Below are 25609 nucleotides of genomic sequence, written 5' to 3' on the forward strand. Positions count from 1 at the left end.
TCATGTTTTGATTACTTCCTGTTTTATTTTGATTGTCCCTCGTCTCTTGTGCGTTGTGTTTAGTCTTTCTTCCTTTGTCTTGTTTTACCCCAATTATTTTCAGCTGTGTTCCCATCTCTCCAATAACCTGGTTGGTGTGTATGTATTGTCTGAGTGTCCCTCCGTCATTTGCTTCTTCCCTCATGCCTTGTGCTCTCTCTCTCCTTGTGTTCCCCTCTTAGTTTTTGTTTTGCTCTGTTAGTTTCCACCAATAAAAGCTCACCTCTTGTGCCCCTGTTTCACTAATGTGTGACAGGAACACAGGAAGAGACTGGGAAATAAGGAAAATATGACAGGAAGTGAGTTAAAGGAAACGTAAAAGTGAGGGAAAGTGTAAATAAGCAAAATTCTGACTTGAACAAATTTAATTATGTGCAGATTTTCTATTTAATCCTGTTACAGGTACAATGTAAAATTCAATTAAATTTGCTTGATTAATAAACAATCAATTAATACCAAACACATTTTTTGGTTGCATTTTGCTCACATTAATTGCTTCATGTTTAATGGGGGTGAATCTTTCCGTCTTTATTTGAAACTGCACAGCATTTCTATTCCTTGTCCCCTATCCCAAATATCCCAATCTGTGGTCTACAGAGAGTGGTCAGCGCAGTGAGGTCTATGCAAGTCTTCTTCCACTCTGTACAACAGACCTGAAGAGATGCAGAAAGTGGTTAAAGCTCATTCCCAACCTCAAATTTGATGAAAGGTCGTATTTCATAATTTCCCCACTTGAACTATTCCCTTTAAAAATTCTGAAGTCTATCACCTTCCTTATTTGAGAGAGCAAGAACACCCAAACACATCTGAGTCAGAAGGTGGCACGTGCATGTGGCATGCTAAGGTAAATAAATGCATTTGGAGGCTTCAGAAATTGTAAAATAAATAAAAATAGAAGTGTTGTTGTGTGCTATGATTGGTGCAAACCAGTTATCAATACTTCAGACCCTGAAAAGGTCAGTTTTCAAAAAAAAAAAAAAAAATCTTTTATAAATATGTATCAAAAAGTTAAGGATTGTCACCCTTATTCTACTCAAGATCCAGTTTACATTAATTTAAAAATTTTGAATTTCTACCTTGTCAAGTTTAATAGCGTAAAAGCTCAGAGAGAGCTCAATACCAGCGAGCATTCTCCAAATACCTCCAGTGATTAGTCCTGTTAAACGATCTTGTAGGCTTTGTGAACTGCTGTGGAAGACGTTTAACATGATGACATCATAGCTGACATTATAGCCAAAGAGCCAGATGGGTATCGGAGGGGGATAAAAGAATATTTATTTTAATGGTTTTCATTGCATCCAGTCCTTAAGACACATCACACTGTAAGGTCAACCCTATACATTAGAGCAAGAACCCCAGCAGTTTTTTCAGTTGCTACACTATTTATCATTCAGAAAATAATTGTATTAAACAAACTTGTTTGTCATTCTTAAGACCTCTATTTTCTAACCTACTGCCCTGAACGAGCCTGATAAATCAGGTTAACCTTTAAATATACTAAGAGTCATTAAAAGCTTAATAAGTACTCAGGTAACATTTTTCATACACAAAAATAAATATAGCAAAACAATTAATTAGGAGTAATAAAAAGGGTTTCATAGCTTTTTTTTCCCCACGTGAGTAGTCTTGCAAGACCAAGTTGTCGGGTCTATATGGGGCTATGCTAACCCTAACCTTAATGCCACAACTGCCACAGGCAAGCAGGGATCAGATGACTGGCATGATGACTTACAATGAATGCTGCTGTATATATATTTGTGTGTTTGTAATTGTTACATTTAAACTTAACCTGAATTAGACTTCTTGACCAGACTTCTCCCGGGCAGTAGGTCTCAAAAATGAAAAATATTGAAAGAACGTAGGTCAACAAAACCTTTTTCAAAGGAATATATCTTGAAAAGTACATGTGAAGCTAAAACCTCAGAGAAAGCACTATGTTTGGCCAAACTGTGAACCATTCAATTTGAGGCAAACTGAGGACCCACATTGATTTAGGATGGAGTGACCCACAGGCCCATGAATGCCACCTCTGGGAGACGTTTCCTGGAATCATCCTTCTTACAACTCTTTCTGTTCGTGTTTTTGGAGGCACCTTTACACACTTCTTAAAATAGGCTGAACATCTGGACCTGCATTTCATGAAGGATAAAACTTGTCTTGAAGTTCAAAACGCATGCCTTAACCCAGACATGAAACATGTGCAAAGAGGCTCAGAAAGCAGTTTTGTTCTGCCATTTTCAAATAAACATCTTAATCTGAAACAAAGAAAACTGTTTTTAATTGTTTTATACAAAAAAAACAAAAAAACAAACAACAACAACTGTACTTTAAACTCTGACTGCCTCCACTCTAAATTAATGATAATATATACCAATGCAATAGAAATGCTCTAATAATGGTATTAGGCTCAGTCTAACAGTTTAAAGTCAGCTGCCTTAATATCCAGCAACAATGGAGAAGTTGGGCTACGTTTTCCTTTTTTTAGTAATTTGCTTCTGGAGGGTTAGTAGTTCTAGTTCTTCTTTGTCTTTCCTGCCGGGTTGTCACCAGTGTAAATTATCTGCCTCCATCTAACCCGATCCTTTGCCTTCTCCTCTGCAACACCAACCCTCTACATGTCCTCCTTCATCCATGAGCGTTCTCTGTGATCTTCCTCTTTTCCTCCTGCCTGGCAGCTCTATCTTTAACATCCAACATTTTCACTATCCTTCCTCTGCACACACTCAAACCTGTCCCTCTGCTACACTCATTTCTAATGCTGTCTATCTTGGTTACTCACAATGAAACTCTTAGAATCTTTAGCTCTGTACGACCCTCTCTGACACTCTTCACCTCCAGAACACCTTCAACATACTCATCCACCCAGCCTCTACACCAGAGAATGGTTAGTTGTTTGCAGACCCAAATGGAGAATGCAGGAGGGGAAGGCTAAGAAAGCAACGATGCACTATAAAAAAAATAAAACATTAAGGCACAATAATCATGAAAATAAGCAGAAACTGAAACTAAAGCTTAAACTTCTTAAAATGTGGCAAACAAGAAAAAACAATAACGAGCAAACAGAATATGAAATAATAGCAAGAATTCAAAGTTTATAACAGAAAACCCAAGGACTGACTTTCCCTTACAGCACGGTAGAACAGTGAAGTCCACATGCCAGCGCTCTTCACCTTGCTTCCCTTCCACCTGGTCGCCTGCAGAAACAATATATCTGCCTTCCTCCTCTCCATCATATCAGCTAGCCAATTTTAAACACCCTACTCTCACCTCCATATACCTACCTTTCCTTCTTTCTCTCTTGTTGCCTCTTCCCCATAGCCTATGTGGCTAGAAAAATACATGGAGTACACCAAAGGTGGAGGATTCTGTGTGATGTAGAAGCAAATTTTATTTTGTGCCCACATTTTCAGATGCAAGATATGAAGACTCATATGTATGTTTAATAATCAGAGAGGGGTTCCCTTCACCAAAGGAGTAAAAACGTGAAGGAACAACACAACACCACCAATGTTGGGATAAAATAAGAGTAAACACCGGCACAGTAGCCCTTCCCAGATAGAAGGGTTGCAGAGAGAGAAGAGCTTTAAGAGTGATGCTAAAGTTACCTGCTTTCTGCTGGAAAGTCAAATGAACAAGTCTTGTAGCAGATATGAGGTTTAATGGGTAATTTCTCTCAAAAAAAAGTCTCAAAGCCATACAACAATGTGGGGGAGAAAGGGACCATCAGGTTTCAAAAACCTACTTATCTAGTGTGTTTAACAGAAAACAGCCTACATGAGGAAATGTACAGGGTCCCCCAGACTTACCTAGTCCTTACTCCCACCACAAACATGAGCTGCACCAGAGAAGCTCAACACATGTGCCAAGCAATCCTAACCGAGGAGAAAAGAGCCACAGGTGAGTTTCCTTTTATAAGGGTGTCCTCACTCCTGGTTGGTCCATTCAAAGCCTCCTCCCTCCAATTAGCTGGAGATTCCCAAATTGACACCTGCCTGCAGTCTGTGTACCTAGGGAAATGGCTAGCAAAAGGAGAGGGAGAAAACAGGCAGTCTGCAGACACGTAACAGTTTTTTAAACATCTTTCATCCTGTGACGCTAGGATTCTGTGGGAGCGGTAAGAAAACAGAATTCAGTTGTTTGCAGTCTCCTTACATTTGGCAGTAAGATTTTCCACAGTGTACCTTTAAAATTTTTGCAAAGTTTGTAATGAAGACCAACATAGATCAGTTATAGATATCATTAACCTTTTCCTTGCCCCTACTAATATACTAATCACAGATGAACACAGACATCTTCCCTGTTGCAGTAGTTTTACTTAGTATTCATTATTATCCGAGAGACTTTCATTCTCTGGGCTCTGTACTTCTGGACAGGTGGGAGATGGATTTAACTGAGCCAGAGCAAATGTAATTGTACGTAGATCGTCTTCAGCTGAATTCAGTTTTATTTATATTCTGCCAAATTACAATATAAGTCATCAGAGGACAGCTTACAGTGCTACAGAGAGAAACTGAAGGAGTCCTTTGAGCTGATTGTGGTGAGGGGAGAGCAAAGACTGAAATGAGGACCTTGATCTGAGAGTAGAAACTGCTGCTGCTTTGACTGATACGCATGATGGTAAATCTGCATCCTCTGATGTGAAAAGTGACACACAAGAGATTAGCACTGATGATCCCCAGTGGATATTGTCTACATTAAATAAAAAAAAATGCTAATAAATAAGAGGAATAGAAATGTAAATCGGAACAGTTGTGTTTTCTGTAATTTCTCTCATTTATGGATTCTCACAATGGTGGATAAGAATATTAAACACGGCTGTAGTTTCAGATAACGAGGTCAGTACATGTATGAGTAATCCTTATGAGCCAAACACTTCAGTCTGTTCCAAACACTCAGATCCTGACAGTTTGTTTTTTTGTTGTTGTTGTTGTTGTTGTTGTTTTTTCCCTAAATCTTGGCTCTGTAAAACATCACAGAAGGCATAACCATAACATGGTCAGGAACATGGAAGCCCCTCCCAGTTGCTGATGAAAGAGGTAGCCAATCAGAAGAAAGTTTCTTTCAGGGAAAAGCATTAAAAGGCCTTATTTCTGACGGTACATGAATAGAAGGTCTGCATCTAGACCCAGCGTGAGATAAATAAGTAACATTATAAACTGCGAGTCATGCAAAGTATCCGTATTCAGTACCTAACTGTCTGGACAGGCTCTGCCTGTTGGCTGAGCGCTGATCGGCGCAGCTGTTTCAGGATGATGTAACTGGCTATAAATTGGAGAATGCGGTGCTTTATTGATCATTTGCTTTCCCTGCTGCACCTACAAGATATGTAATATCTCAAAGAGTCGGTGCATCCAAGACCTGACATGTGTCATTTTGTGTCATCACTGTATTTTATCATTTGCAGTTTTGAGGAGATGCAGATCACAGTGGATAAGAATGTATTAAACAGTATGATAAACAGAGCGTTATTTTATGCTTTATTATGCGGTGTGCATCATGCATCACTTGATTCTATCAGCAGATCTATTTTTAATCTAACAGATCTGAAATGACTGCAGTGAGAGCTGCAGGAGCAGATGGTAATAACGGGTAATCTTGTTTGTTTCTGTGAATTATTTTGATGAATAACTACTTTTCCATTACAAAACAGCTTTAAAGACAGCTTGTTATTAACCTGGAGTTATAAACACTTACAGATGTCATCAGAAGTTTGTATGCACTTATTTCTAATGCCACTAACGAGAAATGAATAGGCCTCGGCCTTGCCAAGATAAAAGACATTGTAGAACCTTCAGCACCACTTATTAACAGATTTAAGTGAGTTTATGTATATATTTAAGCTTGTATGTAAACTGTTGAACATATGAATTAGAGAAAATACGAGTGTGACTGTTCCTCTCTATCGACCCATCACAGCAGCTGCACCATGAGCTGCAAACTCGATAAACTGACAACTAAGGTACGCAGAAGAGCATTTTTAAATGCACAACATGTCAAACCTTGAAGCAGATGGGCCACAGCAGCAGAAGACCACACCGAGTGCCACTCCTGACAGGTAAGAACAGGTAACTGAGACTACAGTTCACGCGGGCTCACCAAAACTGCACAATAGAAGATTAGAAAAATGGTGCCTGGTCCGATGAGTCTCCATTTCCACTGCGATATTCAGACAGTGTAAATAGTATGAATCCATCCTGCCTTGATCAGTGGTTCAGGCTGTTGATGGTGGTGTAATCATGTGGGGGATATTTTCTTGCCACACTTTGGGAAACGTAGCTACAGCTGAGCATTGCTTAACCCCACAGCCTACCTGAGCGTAGTTGCTGACCATGTCTATGTACCCATCTTTTGATGGCTGCTTCCAGCAGGATAACACGCCAGTATGGACCACAATCACTGAGGAATGTTTCCTGCACCTTGTTGACCTCATGGCACGAAGAATTAAGGGTCTTTTAATGTCATCTGATATCATTTACTGTGTATATTTTTACTTTAGTTTTTACCTCATTAATATATTTGTCTTGTCATGTTGTATAGAAATTTCCTAACTTTGAGACAAAGTATATGTTGTTTTATTTTAATTATCTACACATCCCTTATTACTTAGAATATATCTAAAAGTAATGACTGAATAAAAATGCAGACCTAAGCAAATGTTTATTTAATGTGTGCAAATGTGTCCTGCTGAGCTGGTTATTCCTTTGCAGGTGCAGAGAACTGATGGCGAGACCAGGAAGCAGTATAACATTGGAAAGGAAGTTCCCAGCGAGGAGCACCAGGTATTGGTCCGCACACACTGAGCTTTTCCGCCGCCTCTGGGCAGCGATACATCCCCTGATGTGTGTGATGTGCACCCGCTCTTTCTGAAATCCGCCGTCCTCAGCTCAAGGACTGTGCCGAAACTGGTACGTAGACACAGCTTTTCCCCTAAAACCGCGAGCTGGCAGTGAAAGAGTTGTGTTTAAGCACACATCCTACCGGTGCAGGCTTTGTCCCAGAAAATGTGTGCATGCTAACCGATTCCGGCTAATGTTATGAGGCTTTGCTCGATGACCGGTCACTCTTGCAAAGTAATGATACGATGATCTGACAGTACACTGTGCTGCAGCTCTAAGATCTGATTTCACATTTAATGCTCTAGTTTTGTGGCATGCTGCAGCGGCCGAAGATCAGGAGGAGCACTGGAAAACTGGACGTTAGCGTTAGCTTTGCCGCTAATGAAAAGAGACATTAACGTCAAACAGCGCTGCTCGCTATGAGGGAGCTAGGCTAACATAACGTTAGCTGTTCTGTTGCTGAATGTAGCACACAATAATGTCTTCATTTACTCCACCCGTTTTCATGTGTTTATAAAATGTGCAATGAGGTGAGCTAGCTTAAAATAATATAATAATATTGCATTTTCATGCAATTTTAGTTAGTGGTTTGTCGCTATAAAAGCGTTCAGGCCCAAACAAGTAATGCATTAAAACGTGAGGCATTAGTATGACTATTATACAATAGAAACTAAGCACAGCTACACCAGCAGGCAGTGCTGTCACCGCCTTAAAGACAATTACACAGCTTTGTAAAACCTTCAGTTTATAAAAGCTCCTTTTAGTGTCTCCACAACACAAAAAACCAAAGCACTGAGACCCCGTATAAATCCTGTTCACCATTAATCACTGTAAATAATCAGGGGTTTGTCCTGTAGGATTAAAAAAAAAAGTACCCACCAATGAGATTTTGCCAGACAGAAAATAAACAGAAGTATGTTTAATGTTTTTAAACATTTTTTTTAAAGTAATGTATTCAGAGCAAATAAATAAATACAAATCTTAATCAACTGGCCAAAAATTGTGCGCCATGAAGTGATGCCATTGGGGCTGCCGCTATTGATTATTTTAGTAATCAAGTAATCTATCGATTATTCCATCAGTTAATTGAGTAATTGGATAAGAAATACTTTTGTATTATTAATGAGCAATATTAAATATTAAAAAGAGGAAAAAATACATGTCTTACCTTTACTGTGTCTTCTTAGAAGGCTTTCTGACATAACTAGGAGGCAAGATTTTATGCTGCTGAAAACAGATGCTATGATGGTGTTAATTAATATTAATAATAATTCTGTGTCTGACCTAACAACCATCGGGTCAGTGGCTCAGAGTTTAATGGGCCTTTTACATTTTTATTGGCTTGTGAAAAAAGCTTTTTATTTTTAAGATTAATGCAATTTAATTAATAACATATTTTATATTATTTCACTTTTAATCTGAAAAATTTTATGAAAGCCTTGAAATAAGTATGGTCCCGTACACCCCTTGCCCCCCTTTAGACTCACCCCTGTTTGCTGTAGGTATTGCTTCCATGTTTAAAAAAAGAAGCTGTATAATTTAACCAGTCTTGTATCAGACTAACTAACTGACTAAGTTAACAGTTTATCTGCATATTTTAATACAACTTCTGCACATTTATTGTAGAAACGAACGCCGGTGGGTGGATAAGCCACAAAGTTTGCTTTTCTTCACGTCCGGTGTCAAATGACTAATTAAATACTGTATAATATTTAGGTACCTGTGTTTCTGCGCCACCGGCTGGTTCAAATTATGGCATCGGCACCTTATTGTGGCACCCTCAGATGCAACGACATGCCATGCAATTTGAGGACTGAATCAAATTGTGGCATCATCCTCTAATTGTGGCGGAGGCGTACCGTGTCATTTAGGGGTGATGCCATGGCTGCTTAGACTAATACTTCAAACTGTTGCGCTGTTTGGGGTGATACTGTAGCATATGGAGATGATGCCGTGGCATTTTGGGGTGGTGCCGCGCACTGCCAAGGCGTTTGGAGATGATAAGTCAGCATTGTTTCAAACCAAACCAGATGAAGTCATTTATCTGAAGTATTTTCTTTTCTTTGATTCCTTAGTTGGGTGTTTCCTTAGCTTTTTGTTTGATTGCTGTTCAACTGAAGTAGCTATTAAGCGAGTTTGTTGATCAGGTGCTTTGATGAAGGACTCCTGGTAGTTTTTTACCCTGTAAAGGTTTTAATGGTGAACTCAGGAACATGGCTGCTGTTTTGGACTCTAGAAACATGTTTTCTTTCACTGTACCTGAGCTCAGTGTCTCAGCAATGCCTCTGCCTCTTTGCTCGAAGCATCGAAGCGAAGAATTTGTGTCGAGAAATTTATATAATTGAATTACTCCATGAATTGTTGCAGCCCTAGATCCCATGCTATTGTAAGGTTTTATAGGCCAGGAAAGACTTGAAAACTGTGATTTGAGCCAGTTGCTAGGTGGTTGCTAGGCAACACGATGAGTCACATTAGCTGATATAGATAAAACCCTTTAGGAGACCAAGATATACCTATGTGCCAAGGTTGGTTCGTCAACTTCTGATCATTAAGGAGTCAGAGATTGTCAGACAGGGATTTTATGTTTCATATTAAGAGACATCAACATCGCCTCATTACACTGATGGCAGACCATTTATGCTTACATGCATAGACACCTCCCAAACATCCACGTTTGAACCAGGAAAATCTCTGAAGAACAGTCTGTCACATTCAGTGTCTTAGAATAAAGCTTATAGTTAGGACTGGGTCAGGTGACCCTGAATCCTCCCTTAGTTACACTGCAGTAGGTTTAGGCTGCTGGGGGCTTTCCATGATGCACTGTTTCTTCTTCACTGGTCTCTTTTCAGTCATTATGTGTTTATACATCATTCTGCATTTAATCATTAGTTATTATTAGTTGTTATTATTAGGTTTTTGCTGTTTTCCTTTTATTATTGTAGAGTCTTAACAAAACAATATTAAAAGCCTTGAGGCAACTGTTGTTTGGTTGTTATATTTGGTGCCATATAAATAAAATTAAATATATTTTATAAACTAAAATATATTTAGTTCTGACACTGCCTCTCATTCCAAACCATGGCCAACCTAAAAACACTTCCAGACAACCACCATTATGACACTCCAATATCTCAAAAAAGCCACAGTAATGACCTTAAAAAAAAAAACCCACACAGCTATGGCAGCTCAGCTGTTTGGACGAGGTATGTCATGGCACTGTCTCAAAAAGCCGGGATAGGTCATGGCATCACCCTTAAAACGCTGTGGCTTCACCTCAAAATGCCATGTCAAATGGTAGGATCTGAGTATGCCACCAGTTTATAATCAATGTTTAATCTAAATTCAAGGAAATCAGTTTGAATACACAAAGTCTCTTCCTATTAAGTTTAAGAAATCGACCTATTTAACATGTTGAGTAATCGATTATGAGTTCTACTAAAAGCAGCCCAACTCCAGCTGGTAAAGCCCTCATCAGGGGTCATTTATTTTATGCTCAGCTTGTTTAATCTTGTAGAACCGAGTGCTGACCAGCTGTATGCCAAATGCAGATTTTGCAGTTCTTTTGGTGCAGACTCAGGCAGCGGATGCTCAGATTGCACACCTGAATCCAATTTCTTCCAGTAACCCGTTTTCGTGCGTTTGCTGCAGCGGTTCTTATCATTACTTTTTTAATAGCCATTATCAGAAAAAGTAATCACGGGTAAAGATCAAATGCCTGTTTCACCGCAGTCAGTTTATCGTGAAAAACTTTGGGAACAACGTTTTTGTTTTTTTGAATAATTAGATCATTAAAGGATCTGTACTTAAGTGGGCCAACATCAGTGATATCTGTGTTTCTTATTTCATCTCAAAGTGGCTGATGGGAGATACATGTGTTGTTTGCTGAAGCAGTAACTTTAATGTTTTTCTGTTGTAGGTCCACAATGTCTGAACTTTTTATGGAGTGTGTAGAGGAGGAGCTGGAGCCGTGGCAGAAACAAGTTCCTGAAGTTCACTTGATAGAAGATGATGACGATGAGCCCATCTTTGTTGGAGTGCTCTGTACGTTACACCATATTTTTAGAAATATAAAAAGATCTTATTTTATTGTTAAAACTTTAATGGCACAAATAAATGTATAATAATACAAAAACAGACTGGATTTCTCTACCAAAGATGAAATTTGCCTGGAGAATTTCCCTGTGCCCAGATCCAGATTAGTTTGTTAAATATTCAGCAACATCCAAACAGTATCACTCAGTTCTTAACTCAGATAACTAAATGTCCACTTTTTCCCCTGTCTCCAAAAGGTTTAAAGTCCTTTCAAACAATTCCTGGCACCTGATCAAATATCTCCTCTGGCACGTAGAGCTGGTTATCCTGCGAGATTGTTTTAGTTTACTCTACTACTAATACTCGTTGATGCCATCAGACATACAAGATGCATAGTTTTTCAAATAACTGGGTCATGTTTTCTGGAAGGAGACAATGTCTGTAATTTTTGCCTCAGTACGCCACCCTGTACACCATCTAGCAAAGTTATGAGGTAAATGTGTCATTGACAAAGTCTACAATGGAAAAAAAGCCGTCACGAATAGATGCAGACCACTGGTTACACTATAGAACAAGAAAAGCAGGTTAGAATTTATCAGAAAACGCAGCTTATAGTTCTTTGACTCATGATCTGAAGCATATCACATCATCTGTCGGACATGATGGTGGTAATGTTATGCCATGGCTGCCACGTATGACTGCCAGTGGAACTGAGTCGATGGCGTTTGTTGATGATGTGACTGCAGATTGAAGTAACAGGATAAATTGTTTAACTGTGTACAGGGTTATACACTCTGCTCAGATTCAGCCACATACTGCAAAACTGATTGGATAGTGCATCGTTATAAAATGTAGGCAGAGAAACCCTCAAACTGCAAGTTGTACCAAACACAGTTTAGATGGGTAAATGTCGCTACATTGTCCCAACATCCAGAGGAGAAATCGTGTACACTTAATTTTCTGTAACTCATTATGTTTAGTAAATTGCAGCTTATTACAGTGATTTTTTTTTTTTTCCAAAGGTTTTTAATTGTTGTCCAGCAAGTTGCACATATTTTCTGCTAAAATGTTAGGTTTTCACATGCTTTGACTTTGTTTCTGGTTGTTGTTGTTGAATTGCTTATTTTTGTCTCACAGCGAATAACCAGAAGGATGGAAAGCCTTCTAACCCTCCACCTCCTCAAAGGAAAAGTGCAGTGAAACAAGAAGTAAAGTGTCCCCCTCCTCAGCCTGCTGTGGTCCCCTCACCAATAGTGCTGCCATTGAATATACCTGGGAAAACAAAGAGTACTGTACCACCCAGTCTGACATCAGTAACTCCACATCCTGTTATTGTCAATAATCAGGTATTTTTGCATTTAAGTGTTTCTAAATACCAAAAAACTAAATGATAAGAGCTGGCAGAAGGAACAGAAGCTGATCGGGGTGATTTTTGTTTGTTTTTTCAGGGCTTTATTGTCACTTCTCCTCAGTTAACAAATAGCAGTGACTTTATTGCCTCTTTTGGGGCCCCGTATCCCCCAAGACCATCAATTACAATCATTCCAGGTAAATCTCAGTTTAATATAGTAATCCTTTTGTGAGTAAATCTTCATTGCACTATATTTTATTTGTTTATTTTCTTTAGTTTGAGTCTTGCAATGCCAAGTCCGTATCCTGTTGCTTACAGCTGGTCAGCAGCAGATTTTTCAGCAGGTCTCTCCAGCCACAGTCATACCTGGCGCTGTCCACAGGCCACAGGTGCAGCAAATTAGCAACAATGTTGTGACACTGTCAAATGTCCAGAGTCCTGCTGTATACTCAACACAGCCTAGTCAGCTTCAACCAAACAGATCTGCCTCACAACCTCTTCAGACCTTTTCTATGTCTGCAAAGGACACCAATAGCAGAGGTAATGCTCTAAAAGTTAGCTATTTTGCTTTTCCTGATTTTTCTGCCACGTGTACATGTTTTGTAGTGGTGGTTTCTCATTTTAAACACAGCCAAAGTTTCAGATAATGAGGTCTGTATTTGTGCAAATAGGCTCCTATAAGTCAAAAGCTTTGGCTTTGAAGCCCCACACACCTTAATGAAGAGCAGCCAAATAGAAAAAAGTCAACTTTAAGGGGGGAGGGGGCTAACATGTATTGTTTCAGAAAGCGCAGGAATTGTTGGATTATTTTGAACTATGAATCATGCAAAGCTACTCTTGTAGAGTCTAGGGGTAAAAATGTGGAGTTGGGACAAAAAATTCTAATATGGCTTTAGCCTCAGTCAGTTGGCAGTGACTCAATTATCAATTGTTTTTCATTTTGGTACAGATCAGAGCTTACTGAAACGAGGACTGACACCACAGGAAATGGACAACGTAGCAAAAAAATCAAAGCCTGACTTGTGTAAGTTTTATTGACAATATTTTTTTTAATTTCAAAAAGATTCTAATCCAAGTTCCTGCTGTGTTTTATTAAGTTTAACCTTCAGTTCTTTTTCTGTAGCGCCACAAAAAGTAGTCATCAGAGTGGAAAATGGCATGGTAAAGAGAAAGTGTCCCAACTGTCAAGAAGAAATTCTCACAGAGGAAGCTCTAAAATATCACATGATGGTGAGTAAAACTCTGTTATTGTTAAATGGGATTATAATAAATAATTATATAAAATAATGTGTTTTTAAAAGCCTGTCAGTTTTAGCAAACGATCATTTATGTGTTGGTTTCCATGAAACATTAATATGTTTAATCCGTTTATGTCAGAACTGCCGTGCCAACGGAGGAAGCGCAGCTCCAGCAGCCCTGAACACGAACACAAACAAGCGCATCATGCTGGTCGCAGATTTCTATTACGGCAACTTCGAGGGAGACGTGCAAAAGAAGGAGGCACAGAAGACCAACACCACCTTTAAGTGCCAGAGCTGCTTAAAAGTTCTCAAGAATAATATCAGGTGGGAAAATTTGCTTTCATTCTTAAGTAGATAGCCATAATTTTTCTTTATGAATTGTTATTTTTCCCACAAAGAGTGCAGACTTCTTGCTGATTTCAGCATTTTGCCTTTGTAAGTTTGAATTATTTAAATTATTTTATTGGTTTTTATTGGCTGGCACCACATGTAAAACAACAGGACGCAAATACACAGTAATTAAAGCATAATGCACGGTGCACAACCATAAATGACGTCGGCCACTCCCGTATGTTACATCAAAAGCTCCACAAAGATTCCCCAAAAGTCTAAATCAGACCTTACTCTTTGATTGGTTCATATGCCACTATATTATTATGCATAATATCCTCCTGAGAACCGAGGAAATTGATTTTATGATTTCCTGCCTCTTTGAAGCTAAAAGAAGCCACCCAAACACATGAGATATCATTGGAAATGTCAGCATGTCCTCTGTGAGCACATCGGCACTTAGTAAGGTAGCTCAAACAAGTCAAAAGCTATAGAAAGAAAACAAATGTCCAAAATAGAGGACAAAAATGAATAGGCTGGGTCTTAGGAGGATATAATGTACAATATATTTACAAATATTGTTTGTTTTTGTGTTTCCTTGTCACTAAATACAAATTAACCAACATATATTTGCTCCCAATATCCGTTAGATCGTTGTTTTATAGTAGTAACTGGGCTTCCTACTTTAAGGAAGACTGAGCAGCTCGGCTTACAGGTGGCTGCTCACCTCATAACCAGGCTAATCGCTTTCTGCTGGGGAACATCTGATTGTATTACAGTAATAAATAGGCAGGTTGGTCTAGTAGTAATTATGCCACTTTAATATTCTCTTTTGCACAGTAATAGGAAGGCGTACGGATACTGATCTAAACTCCAATGGTATTGTTCATTTATGGGAATCATATTTTGAAATCATCATTCCCTTCATGAAGGGGAGTAAAGGCAAAACCATCTGCCTTTTGCAACTCGTACATGGATTTGAATGAAGTATTAGTGAATATTTATGGTGTTTATAGACAGTGCTGTAGTGTTTGGCTTGTTTTGTCTACAGATATAATGTTCAAAAACCAAAGTGAGTTTTCAAGGACTTTCTGTCCAGTGCCAATAAAGTGAAAGAGAGGATAGGGAGGGGGTTATCTCCCTCTGCCCTAACTGCAGCTTTTGTCTCAGATGGATGACAGTATCTGACCATTTTCCCTCATGGGCGTAGAGATGAAAAATGAGTGCTAGTTTAGGTGGCGTAAGAAGTGCTCCTTTGATTAAATAACTTTGCTTCAGAACAGTGGGGCAAAAACAGCTTCTGTAAGCTGCTTTTAATGGGGAAACACATTTGTACTGCAACCACACTCTCACAGCGGAGGGCAGAGTTCAGCCACATAAAAATTTCTATTAGGGGAGCTGAGGTAGCAGAATGTGGAGGCTGAAAAATGGGCCATGCCTCGTCAGGGCAGCAGTGGCAGGTAGCTGAGGAGGTGCTCAGTGCAGCCGTGGGGCACTGTATCATTAAGCAAAACAAAAATCTTTGTGTAATTGCTGATATTATAGCAGCCATTATACATGCTTAGAGAGTGAAGCGCGAGCAGAGTGCTTCATTTATCTTAAAAACCTTTGGGACCTGTATCCGCTGCATGTACACAGGCCATGAATATTTAATTTTTTCCCCCCACAAAGCTAAAGTTGATGTTGTTTTAGTGCACCTATTTTCTCTTTAAAGATAAATCGTGATCAAATTTGTTCAAGTTCGCACTTGTGTATTTATTTATTTGACCTTGAGCTGTTTGTGCTGACCAAATGCAAACATTGTTATGATGAATGAATGGAAGGGCTGTGTGGAAAATACACTTAAATGTAAATATAAGTAATAGCTCACCTAATAGTTTCTGGCTTATAAATTAATTCTTTAATGTAGCAGCTTTGAAAATGTAGGGCGCAGACAACCAAGAGTATATAAATGTGCAGTAAGTTTAGTTAGCATGCACTGTAGCTGATCTCAACAGGTTTAAGCTGATCTTTAACTATTCAACAAATATATAAGTGGCCTGCCAAAATTTTACATTCAGCAATAATGATTACCAACCCTAATATCTTGAAAATATATTTTGTTATGGGTTAAATTTAACCAATTTAAATACATTTAAAACAGAGTAAATAATGAGCAAAAACTGAACTGTAAAGTCAGAACATCAGTTCATTATATGAAGTTTATTTGTGAACAATTGTAGAAACACTTTCGCTTATAACCTGAAATGAGCTTTTTAAAAATTCATTTAAAAAAAAATGTTACTATTAGTTTACTCACTCCACTTTTTGTTTCTTAGGATTCAGGATTCAATATTACAGATGCAACAAATATAATAAGACAGAAATAAAAGTTTGAATTATATGCAAACATTAGTCAAAGTATGAAAAGCAATTATTAAGATTAATGCTGCGTTCCAGCAGCAGGTGGTCTGGGCTAGAATGAATAAATACGGGTAAATGCATCCATTTCATACTTTCTAAGGTTTCAATCACACAGGGCTAGAGACCAGTTGGCAACCTCCAGTAACTTGGTAACAACTGGTTGATGAGTGGTTGCTTGAGGTTGCTGGCTGTTGCTAAGGGAAACCAATTGCAGTGATACGATGCAACACTGAAAGCCTCTTTGTGATTTCTTTGGTAATGAGCAGATTGACACAGTCACCTGTGCTTTGCACAAAAGTCATGTCTGCAAACACTCAGCAACTACTCACTGATCTGTAACAAAGATGAAAAAATGTGATGAAATCCAGAAACGGCCGTTTGCCTTCAGAACACAGTTGTGCCTCAACACTGAAACCAACAGGCTTCAAAACTTTTTCGATGAAGGCGTTTGGTCTTTCTAGCCTGCGTCATACTTTTCACAGGTTCAATTCCGATCTGCAAGTAATTAAGAGTGTTTGCAGACAAGCTAGCATCTTTTATGGGCAACCAATGCTAGCAACCAAAGCAATCACTAAGAAGTATACGTCTTTGTGACCAACTATTTGCCAACCGGTTGGGAACACCGATTTTTCTTAGCAACCTGTTCTGAGTGGTCTCTGGGTCTGTACTGAGGCCTGAATCGTCAGTTCAAATAAACATCAGCAGTCTGTTCTTGATAACAGTTAAAAGCTGGCTAATTGTTCAAAGGCCCCCACATGCTTACGAGTTGGTTGACATTTCCGTGCTCTGTGTGTTTCCACCCTCCGCTGCAGGTTCATGAACCATATGAAACACCACTTGGAGCTGGAAAAGCAGAACAGCGAGAGCTGGGAAAGCCACACAACCTGCCACCACTGCTACCGACAGTACATGACCCCGTTCCAGCTGCAGTGCCACATCGAGAGTGCTCACAGCCCGATTGAATCCTCAAGTATAACACGATGATTCATGAAGCTCAGTCTGGCTGTTTGGTTAGAAATTTATTTTCCATATCTGATTTTATTCTATTTTTTTCCTTTTTAGCGAATTGCAAGATATGTGAGCTGGCGTTTGAATCAGAGCAGGTGCTTCTGGAGCACATGAAGGGAAACCACAAACCTGGGGAAATGCCTTATGTGTGCCAGGTCTGCACTCGTCTAAGGGTTACAGTTTCTTTTAATGTGTGCAGAGAATCGGTGGCCAGTGCTGAATTTGTGGTTTTGCTGCTTCCACAGGTTTGCAATTACAGGTCCTCCTTCTTCTCTGATGTGGAGACACATTTCAGGAGCGTCCACGAAAACACAAAAGACCTGCTGTGTCCCTTCTGTCTCAAAGTTCTTAGAACTAGTCATATATACATGCAGCACTACATGAAACATCAGGTATGAAGCTAAGTTCACGCTCAGTTTGAAAGCCTTTCAGAAACAGATGTCAGTTTTAACTGCTGCAGCGCAAAATACAGTTTAGTGAATTCAGATTTTCTCCTGGAAATTTTAAACATTTACAGGCTTGAACTTGTTTTTGGTTCCTGCCATTACCTCCAAGTTTGAATTGATTTAGGTGTCTGCCGAGCACACAAGTGTAATACATAAAAGCTTCGACAATAAAACCTGCTTCTCTTGCCCTACAGAGCAATAAATTTGGTCGAATTAGAACCCCCCAAAAATTAATTGCGACTCTATTAATAGAAGTGAAATTAGTCCATTTCGTACTTGTTACACTCTTTCAGTGAATCCAAATGAAACATCTCAGCTATTAGCCTCCCATAGCACCACTTATTAATCACATTTTTTTGTGTTTCTGCCCCCCGCCCCCCCCCATTTCAGAAAAAAAGGATCCATCGCTGTGGAAAATGTAGACTGAATTTTCTCACCTACAAGGAGAAAGCGGAGCACAGGACTCATGTCCACAAGACTTTCAGGAAGCCTAAAGCCCTGGAGGGCCTTCCTCCGGGTACAAAGGTCTGAGGCAGTCATAATAAGATCTGTGCTATTATGTTAAATATTAAAGTAATATAAATTTGATCCAGTGTTGTGTTCTCACTGCAGGTGACTATTAGAGCTTCCCTCACAGGAAAGTCACCTGCACTGCCGGTGTCCCCTAAGCAACCTGGCTTTGTCGTCAGTACAGAAAGTCTGAGTGTGAATCATCCAATAAAACCTCACGTTACTGTATCTAAGTCTAAACCAACCACCACAGAAGCAGGAAAGGCCAAGATGCCTCAGAGCAAGAAGCAAAACCCTCAGTCTAAGCACAACCTGGCACTCAGGAATCTCAGGTTGGCAACTTTTTCACACAGCACTCAGGAGCAGACTCTAAAGATGGTGCAGCATGTAAATGTCAGTGAAGATCAAATTAGATTTCAGTGTTCTCTTTTTAAACCTCACTTGGTATGATAACATTAGAGCTGCCACGAGGGGTCATTTTAGACCCAGTTGTGCAACAACAGCAGCCATTTCTTCAGATCTGAAACTCGAGCCATTCAGGTGGTCTCCTCTGGATTTCGCTCTTTATTTGCTTGGATTAGCTCACACTCTGGACTCTTGGCTCATTTCAGCTTCAGCTACGCTGCTTCGCACAGCCAGCAGCCCGATCACTATCTCAGCAGTCCTGATTATCCAACTGTTCACAGACAAAACCATCACGGTTTTTCTCATTTCAGGATTTAATGTGACCCATGTCTACCTGTTGTAGCTGTTTGTTGTCTCCAGGGGGCGGTGTCAGATGTGTAAAACATCTGCTAATGTTGGCTGTTGTTCCTCCTCTGCTTGTAAACTGCTATTCATTTTCTTGTTAAAGACAGCTTTTTCCAACGAGTCCAACATTTTCATGGCATCATTGCGTCAATCCCTCTAGTTGTAGTTGTCTCTGGTTGGATTACTTGTTCCTGCGTTGCACCGCAGGTCGTGTAAATAAATAAATTCGGACTCTTTTAAACTATTGTGAAGTCTCAAACGTTGAGCCCTTAATACGATCTGAGCTGATGCAAGTTTATTAAGAAGTTAAATGTCAAGACCCTTTAAAATGACTGTACTCTTTAAATAAATTAAGTGTTTACACTGCAGTCTTCACTAAAGTGCAGATCATTTATCTTAATGACACAATGGGTCTTTTGCATGTGGTTAAAATTGCACCACAACCACTAACATGGAGCCCCACCTCTTGGGTATCCACGACAGGGTGGGAGCAAATTAATGGAGGTTATTAAAGCCCTGCAGTACACAAAATAAATGATTGTATTTCTAATTAATTTTCTGGACACTCTTCATTAGGCTGAGTAAAAATAACATGGAGTGTAGCAGGATTTCTGTCTTTAAAAAATTAATGTGTGTGTGATATTTGGCTAATTGGGCTCAGTAATCAACAGCGATTCGCTGGCTTCAGTCACATTATTTGGGCTTTTAAGCAGATCAGACATAAGATGATGTAGTGGTACAACAAGTCGGACTGTAAAATTAGAAACTTACAGACCTCTCAGCAGACAATTAACGCTTCATACTAATGAGAAATTCAAATCATCGTTTACAGTTACATTTTGTGTTTTCAGTGCTAGCGGAGGGATTTACACATGCATTGAATGCAACGGACACGTGGACGACTTTTTTTCTCATTTCCCAATGGTTTCCAGTTGCGGAGCATGCAAATATCGCACAAGTTGCAAAGTTTCCATCGGGAATCATATGATAAGGTCAGTAAGACCCTGATTTCCATCGATATTTGAGTGACTTTTAGCATCTGCTGACTTTTTTATGACAAAGATTTCTTTCTTTTTTTAAAATCAGATTTCACAGCACCATCACCAAGAACAGATTTTTGAAAATGGATCACAAGAAAAATTTATTGGCCTCAAAGTAAGAGCACTTCTCAAGTTATACTTTCACTTGGCAGTAAATCTGAGTTAAAATAGTAATAAAATTTCTTCTTCTGTTTTCAGGTTCACGTTGGTTTGTCTCAACTGTGACCTTCGCGTCGATGCATCACGTGGCGACCTGATGACCAAACATTTAAACGATCGACCGAATCACGTATGCAAAGTCATAGCGGAGAAAGGTTTGTGTTTGTCTGTCACTACCGCTGGAGTCATGGCCAGTGTTTAGTGTCACACGTTGCTTGAAAAGGTTGTTTCTTGTTTTTAACCCAGCAGATATGAAAGCCAAAGATCGAGTGTGAGTAGAAACCGCTCCCAACATTTACATGTTGTGATTTGTAGTGAATCTCTGAAACACACTGAAGACCTAAAGAAAATGCACTAAATTCTTAAAGGGGCACTCTTTTCAATTTATAGTTTGCTTTCATGAAGTTGAACAATTTGCAACAGACTTTAACAGATTGAAATATAGTCAAAATAGAGACAACAGAGAGTGAGATATCTGTGCATCATACACCTCAATCAACTCCAGCGTCTGCAAAGGTAGAATCTACATTTTTTTCTCTCATATTCTGTTATTCACTCCTGTTATACTTGATACGAATCTGAAATAACCTCACAATTACATAAATCGTGGACAATAGTAACTGACATGCTGTGGAGAATAATTCAGGGCTGAATATCTGTCTGTGTAGATGTTATCAAAGAGTTTAGTGAAAAAGAGGTTCGTTAGAACTTTTTACCGTCATAAACGACATCGATTCATCCAGATTTGTGAATGTGATAACTTCAGTACAAAGTGATGTAGGACCTTTTAAATTAAAACCATAGGTGTAGTTACTAAAACTCTCAGACAAGTTTGAATCTCTTTAAACTTACTGTTAGGGTCAGAGGTCAAGTTTTCTGAAAATCATGCAAATACGATACGTAGGATTTTGAAATTACCGTAGGTGTATCTGCTAGGAGGCAGAGGGGTACCACTGGCCACCATCAGCAGGTTTTATTGTGTCTGCAGTATTTGGTCTGAATGTGGTCATTTTCTTTGAGACAATAAGGTCTTCAGTAACCTTACAGTGTTATAACTGGTTACATTGCAGCTTATGTAATATCACTCTCAACTAGTTGCAGCAGATGGTTGAGCTTGGTTCTTTCAGAGGTTTCTTCCTGTTAAAAAAAGAGTTCTTCTTTCCCACTGTCACCAAGTACTTGGTCAAAATAGGTCTTTTGACTGCTAAATTTTATAGTTAATATTTTAATATTTACACTGGACCTTAATTGGATACATTTTGTATTTACTGTCTTTTGTTTCTGTTTTGTGTCGAAGTTACCACAGTGGCTGTGAAATGGAGTCTACACATACAGTCCACGCTCTCTATAGTGAATGTTTGCAGGTGCATCTTCGACAATTAGGAGAAAGATAAACGATACAAATGTGTTGGATTTTCTTTTTTCTGATTTTTGTGAAATAAAAAAATGAGAAAAAATATGTGAAGTTTAAAATTAATAAATTACTTATTTGGAAGAGTGTGTAAGTAATTTTCAAATAATCAAAACTTGACACATTATGATACTCGTTAAAACCAAAAACTACTGTTTGTTAGCACTGTATACATGACTCTGACTCTTTTCACAGCATTAGTCTTTTTTTTTTCCCCAAACCTGAAAAAACTTGGTGGATGCAGCAATTTAAAAAAATAAAATAAAATGCTGCAATTTACACTTCTTCCACTAATGCACAAAGCTACAAACATTGCAGCTTTATTTACAACTCAGTCCAGAGCGGCTGTTTCGTGGGACGGACAGGCGTTACTGAGGTCTTACTGCAGGTCGAGGTCACTGATGAGTAGGGATGGGTATCGTTTAGGTTTTATCCGATACCAGTACCAAACCGGTATTTTTGAAATGGTGCCGGTGCTTAAACGGTGCTCGAACCGGTGCTTAAAGAATGGAGAACACAAAATTGGTCCAAAAACCTCTCATGTTCAGCTGTTTTTTTTGTAAAAAGATAACAATGTTAGCCTTTTCTGCAGCTATAGGGCATATATGGTCTCACTCTTGGCTGGAAGCAGTGCTTAATCAATGGAAAAAACACAAACTTTGTCCAAAAACCTCTCATGTTTAGCTGTTTTCCACTTTTTCTTTGGTCATTTTAGCCTTTTTGGCCAGGGTGAAGGGAGTATCTGCCATCAAACAAGAAGACAGCCGCATGTAACTACGACGGTGTTTGCTAGTTCACCTTACATGCATTAATGTAATAACGTGGTTAGCCTACTCAACGTTAATTACACACGAACAACATGAAGCTACTCACGCAGAGGAGAACGGCTGCTGCTGCCATCATCATCCGTCATCATTTCTGCTACGCTGACAGGGCTAGGGGCCAGGACTCTCCTCTTCGGGTTTTTGGGGGATGTTGCTATCTCCGGGTCCGATAACAGGCAACCCACCCGCAGTAGATGTGCTCGGTGTGAGGTCTCGCAGCAAGCTATCAAACACGGTGCATTTCTCGGCTTTTAAAAAGACGCTATGCGTCGCCAGGTGTTTCATCAGATTTGAGGAGTTACCTCCTTTGCACAGTATCACAGTATCAGCTTAAAGCACTTGTTGCAGGCTGCTGAGCTTGCATCTTTTGCTGTGAAGTACAGCCAGACTTTGACCGCTTCGCCTTGGGCATTTTTAATCTGTAGCTCTGCTCTAAAAGAACGTACGTACCTGGGCCCGCCTACTAAGCTTGCAACTGAAATAAAGCACCGAAATGTGCGCTGCTTTTCGGTCTGGTTACTACCGTTTATGTCAGAACCGGTGCCCCGGTACCCATCCCTACTGATGAGGACAGTGTAGCAAATTAGGGCCTAAAACCGAACCAACATGCTCTGTCTTGTGATTTTTCTCCACCACTGTGTTTCTATAAGCTGTTGTGACTAATAAACATGTGGACGTGGGAGTGCCCCTTTAAGATGACTTATTAATATTAAATTTGCCTCTTAATGTTTTACTAAGTGTGTCATATCTATAGATAATTGTTCATGAGTAGGTTCATATTTAAACTTTACCATTTTTTTAAAATTAGGTAGAAAATGCATGCTGGCTGAACGTTAATCTGAAGTACATTGTTATAATGCCGCCCTCTTCCCTTCACACAGGCAGCTCATCGTGGGGCAGCCAGCCAAAGTCCAAGTGTACGTCTTGACATCCTCACCTGCTCAAAAACCAAAGGAAACGGACCCGAAACAAGCTGAATGCGTCTCATCTGGAGGTGCAGCCATCGGCACTGTTGACAAACCAGAGTTAGAGTCGACGTTACCAGCAGGAGATCAGAAGGAGGTTTCCACAGGAACAAGTGTTATCCAGGCTTCATCTGAAGGTGACTCAAAGACGTCAGTGCTGCCCGCTTTACCGTCTTCCTGCACATCTGACCTCTGCGATGAGATCTCAGAGAGCAGAGAGGAAGATCAGCGTCCCGACTCTGTGTCTGCGGCAGAGAGTGCGACTGTGGACCAACAGCCTCAGTCAGATTAAACCTGTACAAACTAACTAAACAATGACTTCCCGTTATTCAGAAAACACCTCACCAGTGTGTTTCTCTTACAGACATCAAATTTATGATGTTGCTTTGGCTCTTTTGCGGATTCCTGACAGTTAAATGGAAACTAAATGTAAAACATCTTTATATTTGTGAATTAAAAAAAAAAAAAGATCCAGTAAAGTTTTATTTACCCTGCAAAACTGATCAAGAAGTTTCCCACTAAATAGTTTTGATTCTTTTGTAAGATCTGCCCAACAGACAAAGTGTCTGACACCCTGCCGGCCTAAAGAGGGCAGTGATTGTCAAAAAAATCTTGACACACAAATTTGTCAAGACCACCAGATTTCCTTAAAAAGAAATCCCACTTCATGGCACAGAATGCTCAAATTACTTATACCTAAATTCTGCATGTAGTCTTCCTAAAAGTATACCTGCAGAAATATTGTAATTACTGAATGTTTAAGCAGCTTGGGCCCATCTATAGCTTTTACTGGTGTTTTTATTAATTAGGATAGGAGGAAGAGGATCAGGGAAGTGAGAGGCAGTCAAAGTGTTTTGGGTTTAATGTGTGGTCGCTACTATTGTGTATGTGCTTTTTATTTCCTTTCATTTTTATTTGTAATGAACCTCTAAGCCGCTCCCTTTATATAGAGTCAGGTTGCTGTGCAGCAAGCGTAAAAATGTTAAAGTGATGTAGCACATATTTAGCTTGATCACCTGCTGGTTTTAAGCAAGTTTATCAACACTAAGACATCGGATTTAAACCATTAGGAAAATACGTGGAATGTTGTTTTGGGTTTTTTTTCCCTCCCCACATGGAAAGGGATCTCAGCTCTGTGAAAGGTTTGCATTTTATAGGTGAACATAACCTGAATCTTTTAGCATTGAGTGAAAGATTAGGTAGATTTTATTGTGTTAACTGAGTTGACAGTTCCAGCTTGTAAAATAAATACCTTTGGGTCAGGTACTAGATGGGTTTTGATTTACAATTACTGTGGGGGGGGGGATCTGGAAGGATTTTTTTTTTACAATACTGTGTGTTTGTTTTACTTTGCTTGAAATGTCAGAAAGTTTGTTTAAAAAACAAAAAACAAAAAAAGATCTTTCACTTGTACAGTACAGCAAGTTTGTAAATGCATCTATGTCTATTAAGGCGCCATAAATGTACCCCCATCCAACCTGTTTTTAATACATTCCTATAAAACTATGGTTCCCCTTAGAACACATTTTCCTCTGATCAACATTCTGGGCTTAGATCCAAGTGTTCCTCTTCTTTGTTATGTAAATAAATCTTTAATACAAGCCAGTTTGAGTGTGATTTGTTTGTTGGCCACATATTTCCTTGATTAAAAGAGGTGTATTTTGGTCTTTTTTTCTTTGCTCTTGAGCAAAGAAGGAAGGTAGTGGTGAGATTTCTTTAGGAGGAAAACTAAAAAGACATATTTGGAAAAACATTTGTAGTCACTTTGGTCAGACTTGTTATTATGAGCAGGGCTGGACTGAGAGAAAAAAATTGGCCCTGGAATTTTTGGTTCTCATCTCTTCGTCACTTCTCTACAGCTAGTGCTAGCAGCAGCAGCAGCCTCCTGTGGCAATGAGGCCTCGCTACTAGTTGTTGTTGTTGGTACTACTGTTCACAATGTTCCGAGACCTAATCAAAAATTAATGAAACTTAATAAAAATATTAGAAGCTAAAATGGAAAAAGCACTGTATCTCCTAAAGCTAACCTCAGCTGAAAACAACTGAAAACTAAAACTCAACTGATAGTAAAGGTATTCCTACATCAAATATTAACGTGGAATCTATTGTGCTTTTCTTCTGACAATTTATTAAACACATCTTGCTAGTACTGTGATAAACACTCATTTGCCTTCAGAAGTGCATCAGTTATTCATGGCGTGTATCCTGAAAACAATCCTCCGGTTTGAGTTTCCCGGGCCTGACGTCACTGCCAACGCTCATTA

At 39.3% G+C, this 25609-nt stretch overlaps 1 protein-coding gene across 4 annotated transcripts; it reads left to right on the plus strand.

The window, feature by feature from the left end:
- Positions 1–4042: 4042 nt before the first annotated feature.
- znf280d (zinc finger protein 280D) lies at positions 4043–24950 on the plus strand. Of its 4 annotated transcripts, none has more exons than XM_019358803.1 (21): positions 4043–4153; positions 5016–5075; positions 5956–6094; positions 6747–6818; positions 10792–10916; positions 12045–12253; positions 12356–12455; positions 12577–12798; positions 13208–13282; positions 13382–13488; positions 13636–13823; positions 17045–17202; positions 17295–17395; positions 17486–17632; positions 18077–18211; positions 18299–18528; positions 19798–19938; positions 20033–20101; positions 20185–20300; positions 20392–20416; positions 23262–24950. In XM_019358803.1, the coding sequence occupies exons 3-21, from the start codon at positions 6021–6023 to the stop codon at positions 23635–23637; spliced, it is 2670 nt and encodes an 889-aa protein (XP_019214348.1). In that variant the 5' UTR covers positions 4043–4153; positions 5016–5075; positions 5956–6020; the 3' UTR covers positions 23638–24950. The 4 variants fall into 4 exon arrangements, with proteins under 4 accessions (XP_019214348.1, XP_025762278.1, XP_025762281.1 ...); XM_025906493.1 differs by having other exon boundaries at positions 4044–4153; positions 20395–20416; XM_025906496.1 differs by lacking the exon at positions 20392–20416 and having other exon boundaries at positions 4044–4153; positions 23262–23421.
- Positions 24951–25609: the final 659 nt, after the last annotated feature.

This window comes from Oreochromis niloticus, linkage group LG1 (assembly GCF_001858045.2).
Source record: "Oreochromis niloticus isolate F11D_XX linkage group LG1, O_niloticus_UMD_NMBU, whole genome shotgun sequence".
Taxonomy (NCBI): Eukaryota; Metazoa; Chordata; class Actinopteri; order Cichliformes; family Cichlidae; genus Oreochromis; species Oreochromis niloticus.

Excerpts from the sequence above, each read along its gene's own strand:
- znf280d (XM_019358803.1), top strand. The coding sequence starts at position 6,021 with ATGCACAACATGTCAAACCTTGAAGCAGATGGGCCACAGCAGCAGAAG. Across the intron at positions 13,283-13,381 it reads AAAATCAAAGCCTGACTTGT|CGCCACAAAAAGTAGTCATC; the intron begins GTAAGTTTTATT and ends CTTTTTCTGTAG. Across the intron at positions 18,529-19,797 it reads CTGGCACTCAGGAATCTCAG|TGCTAGCGGAGGGATTTACA; the intron begins GTTGGCAACTTT and ends TTGTGTTTTCAG.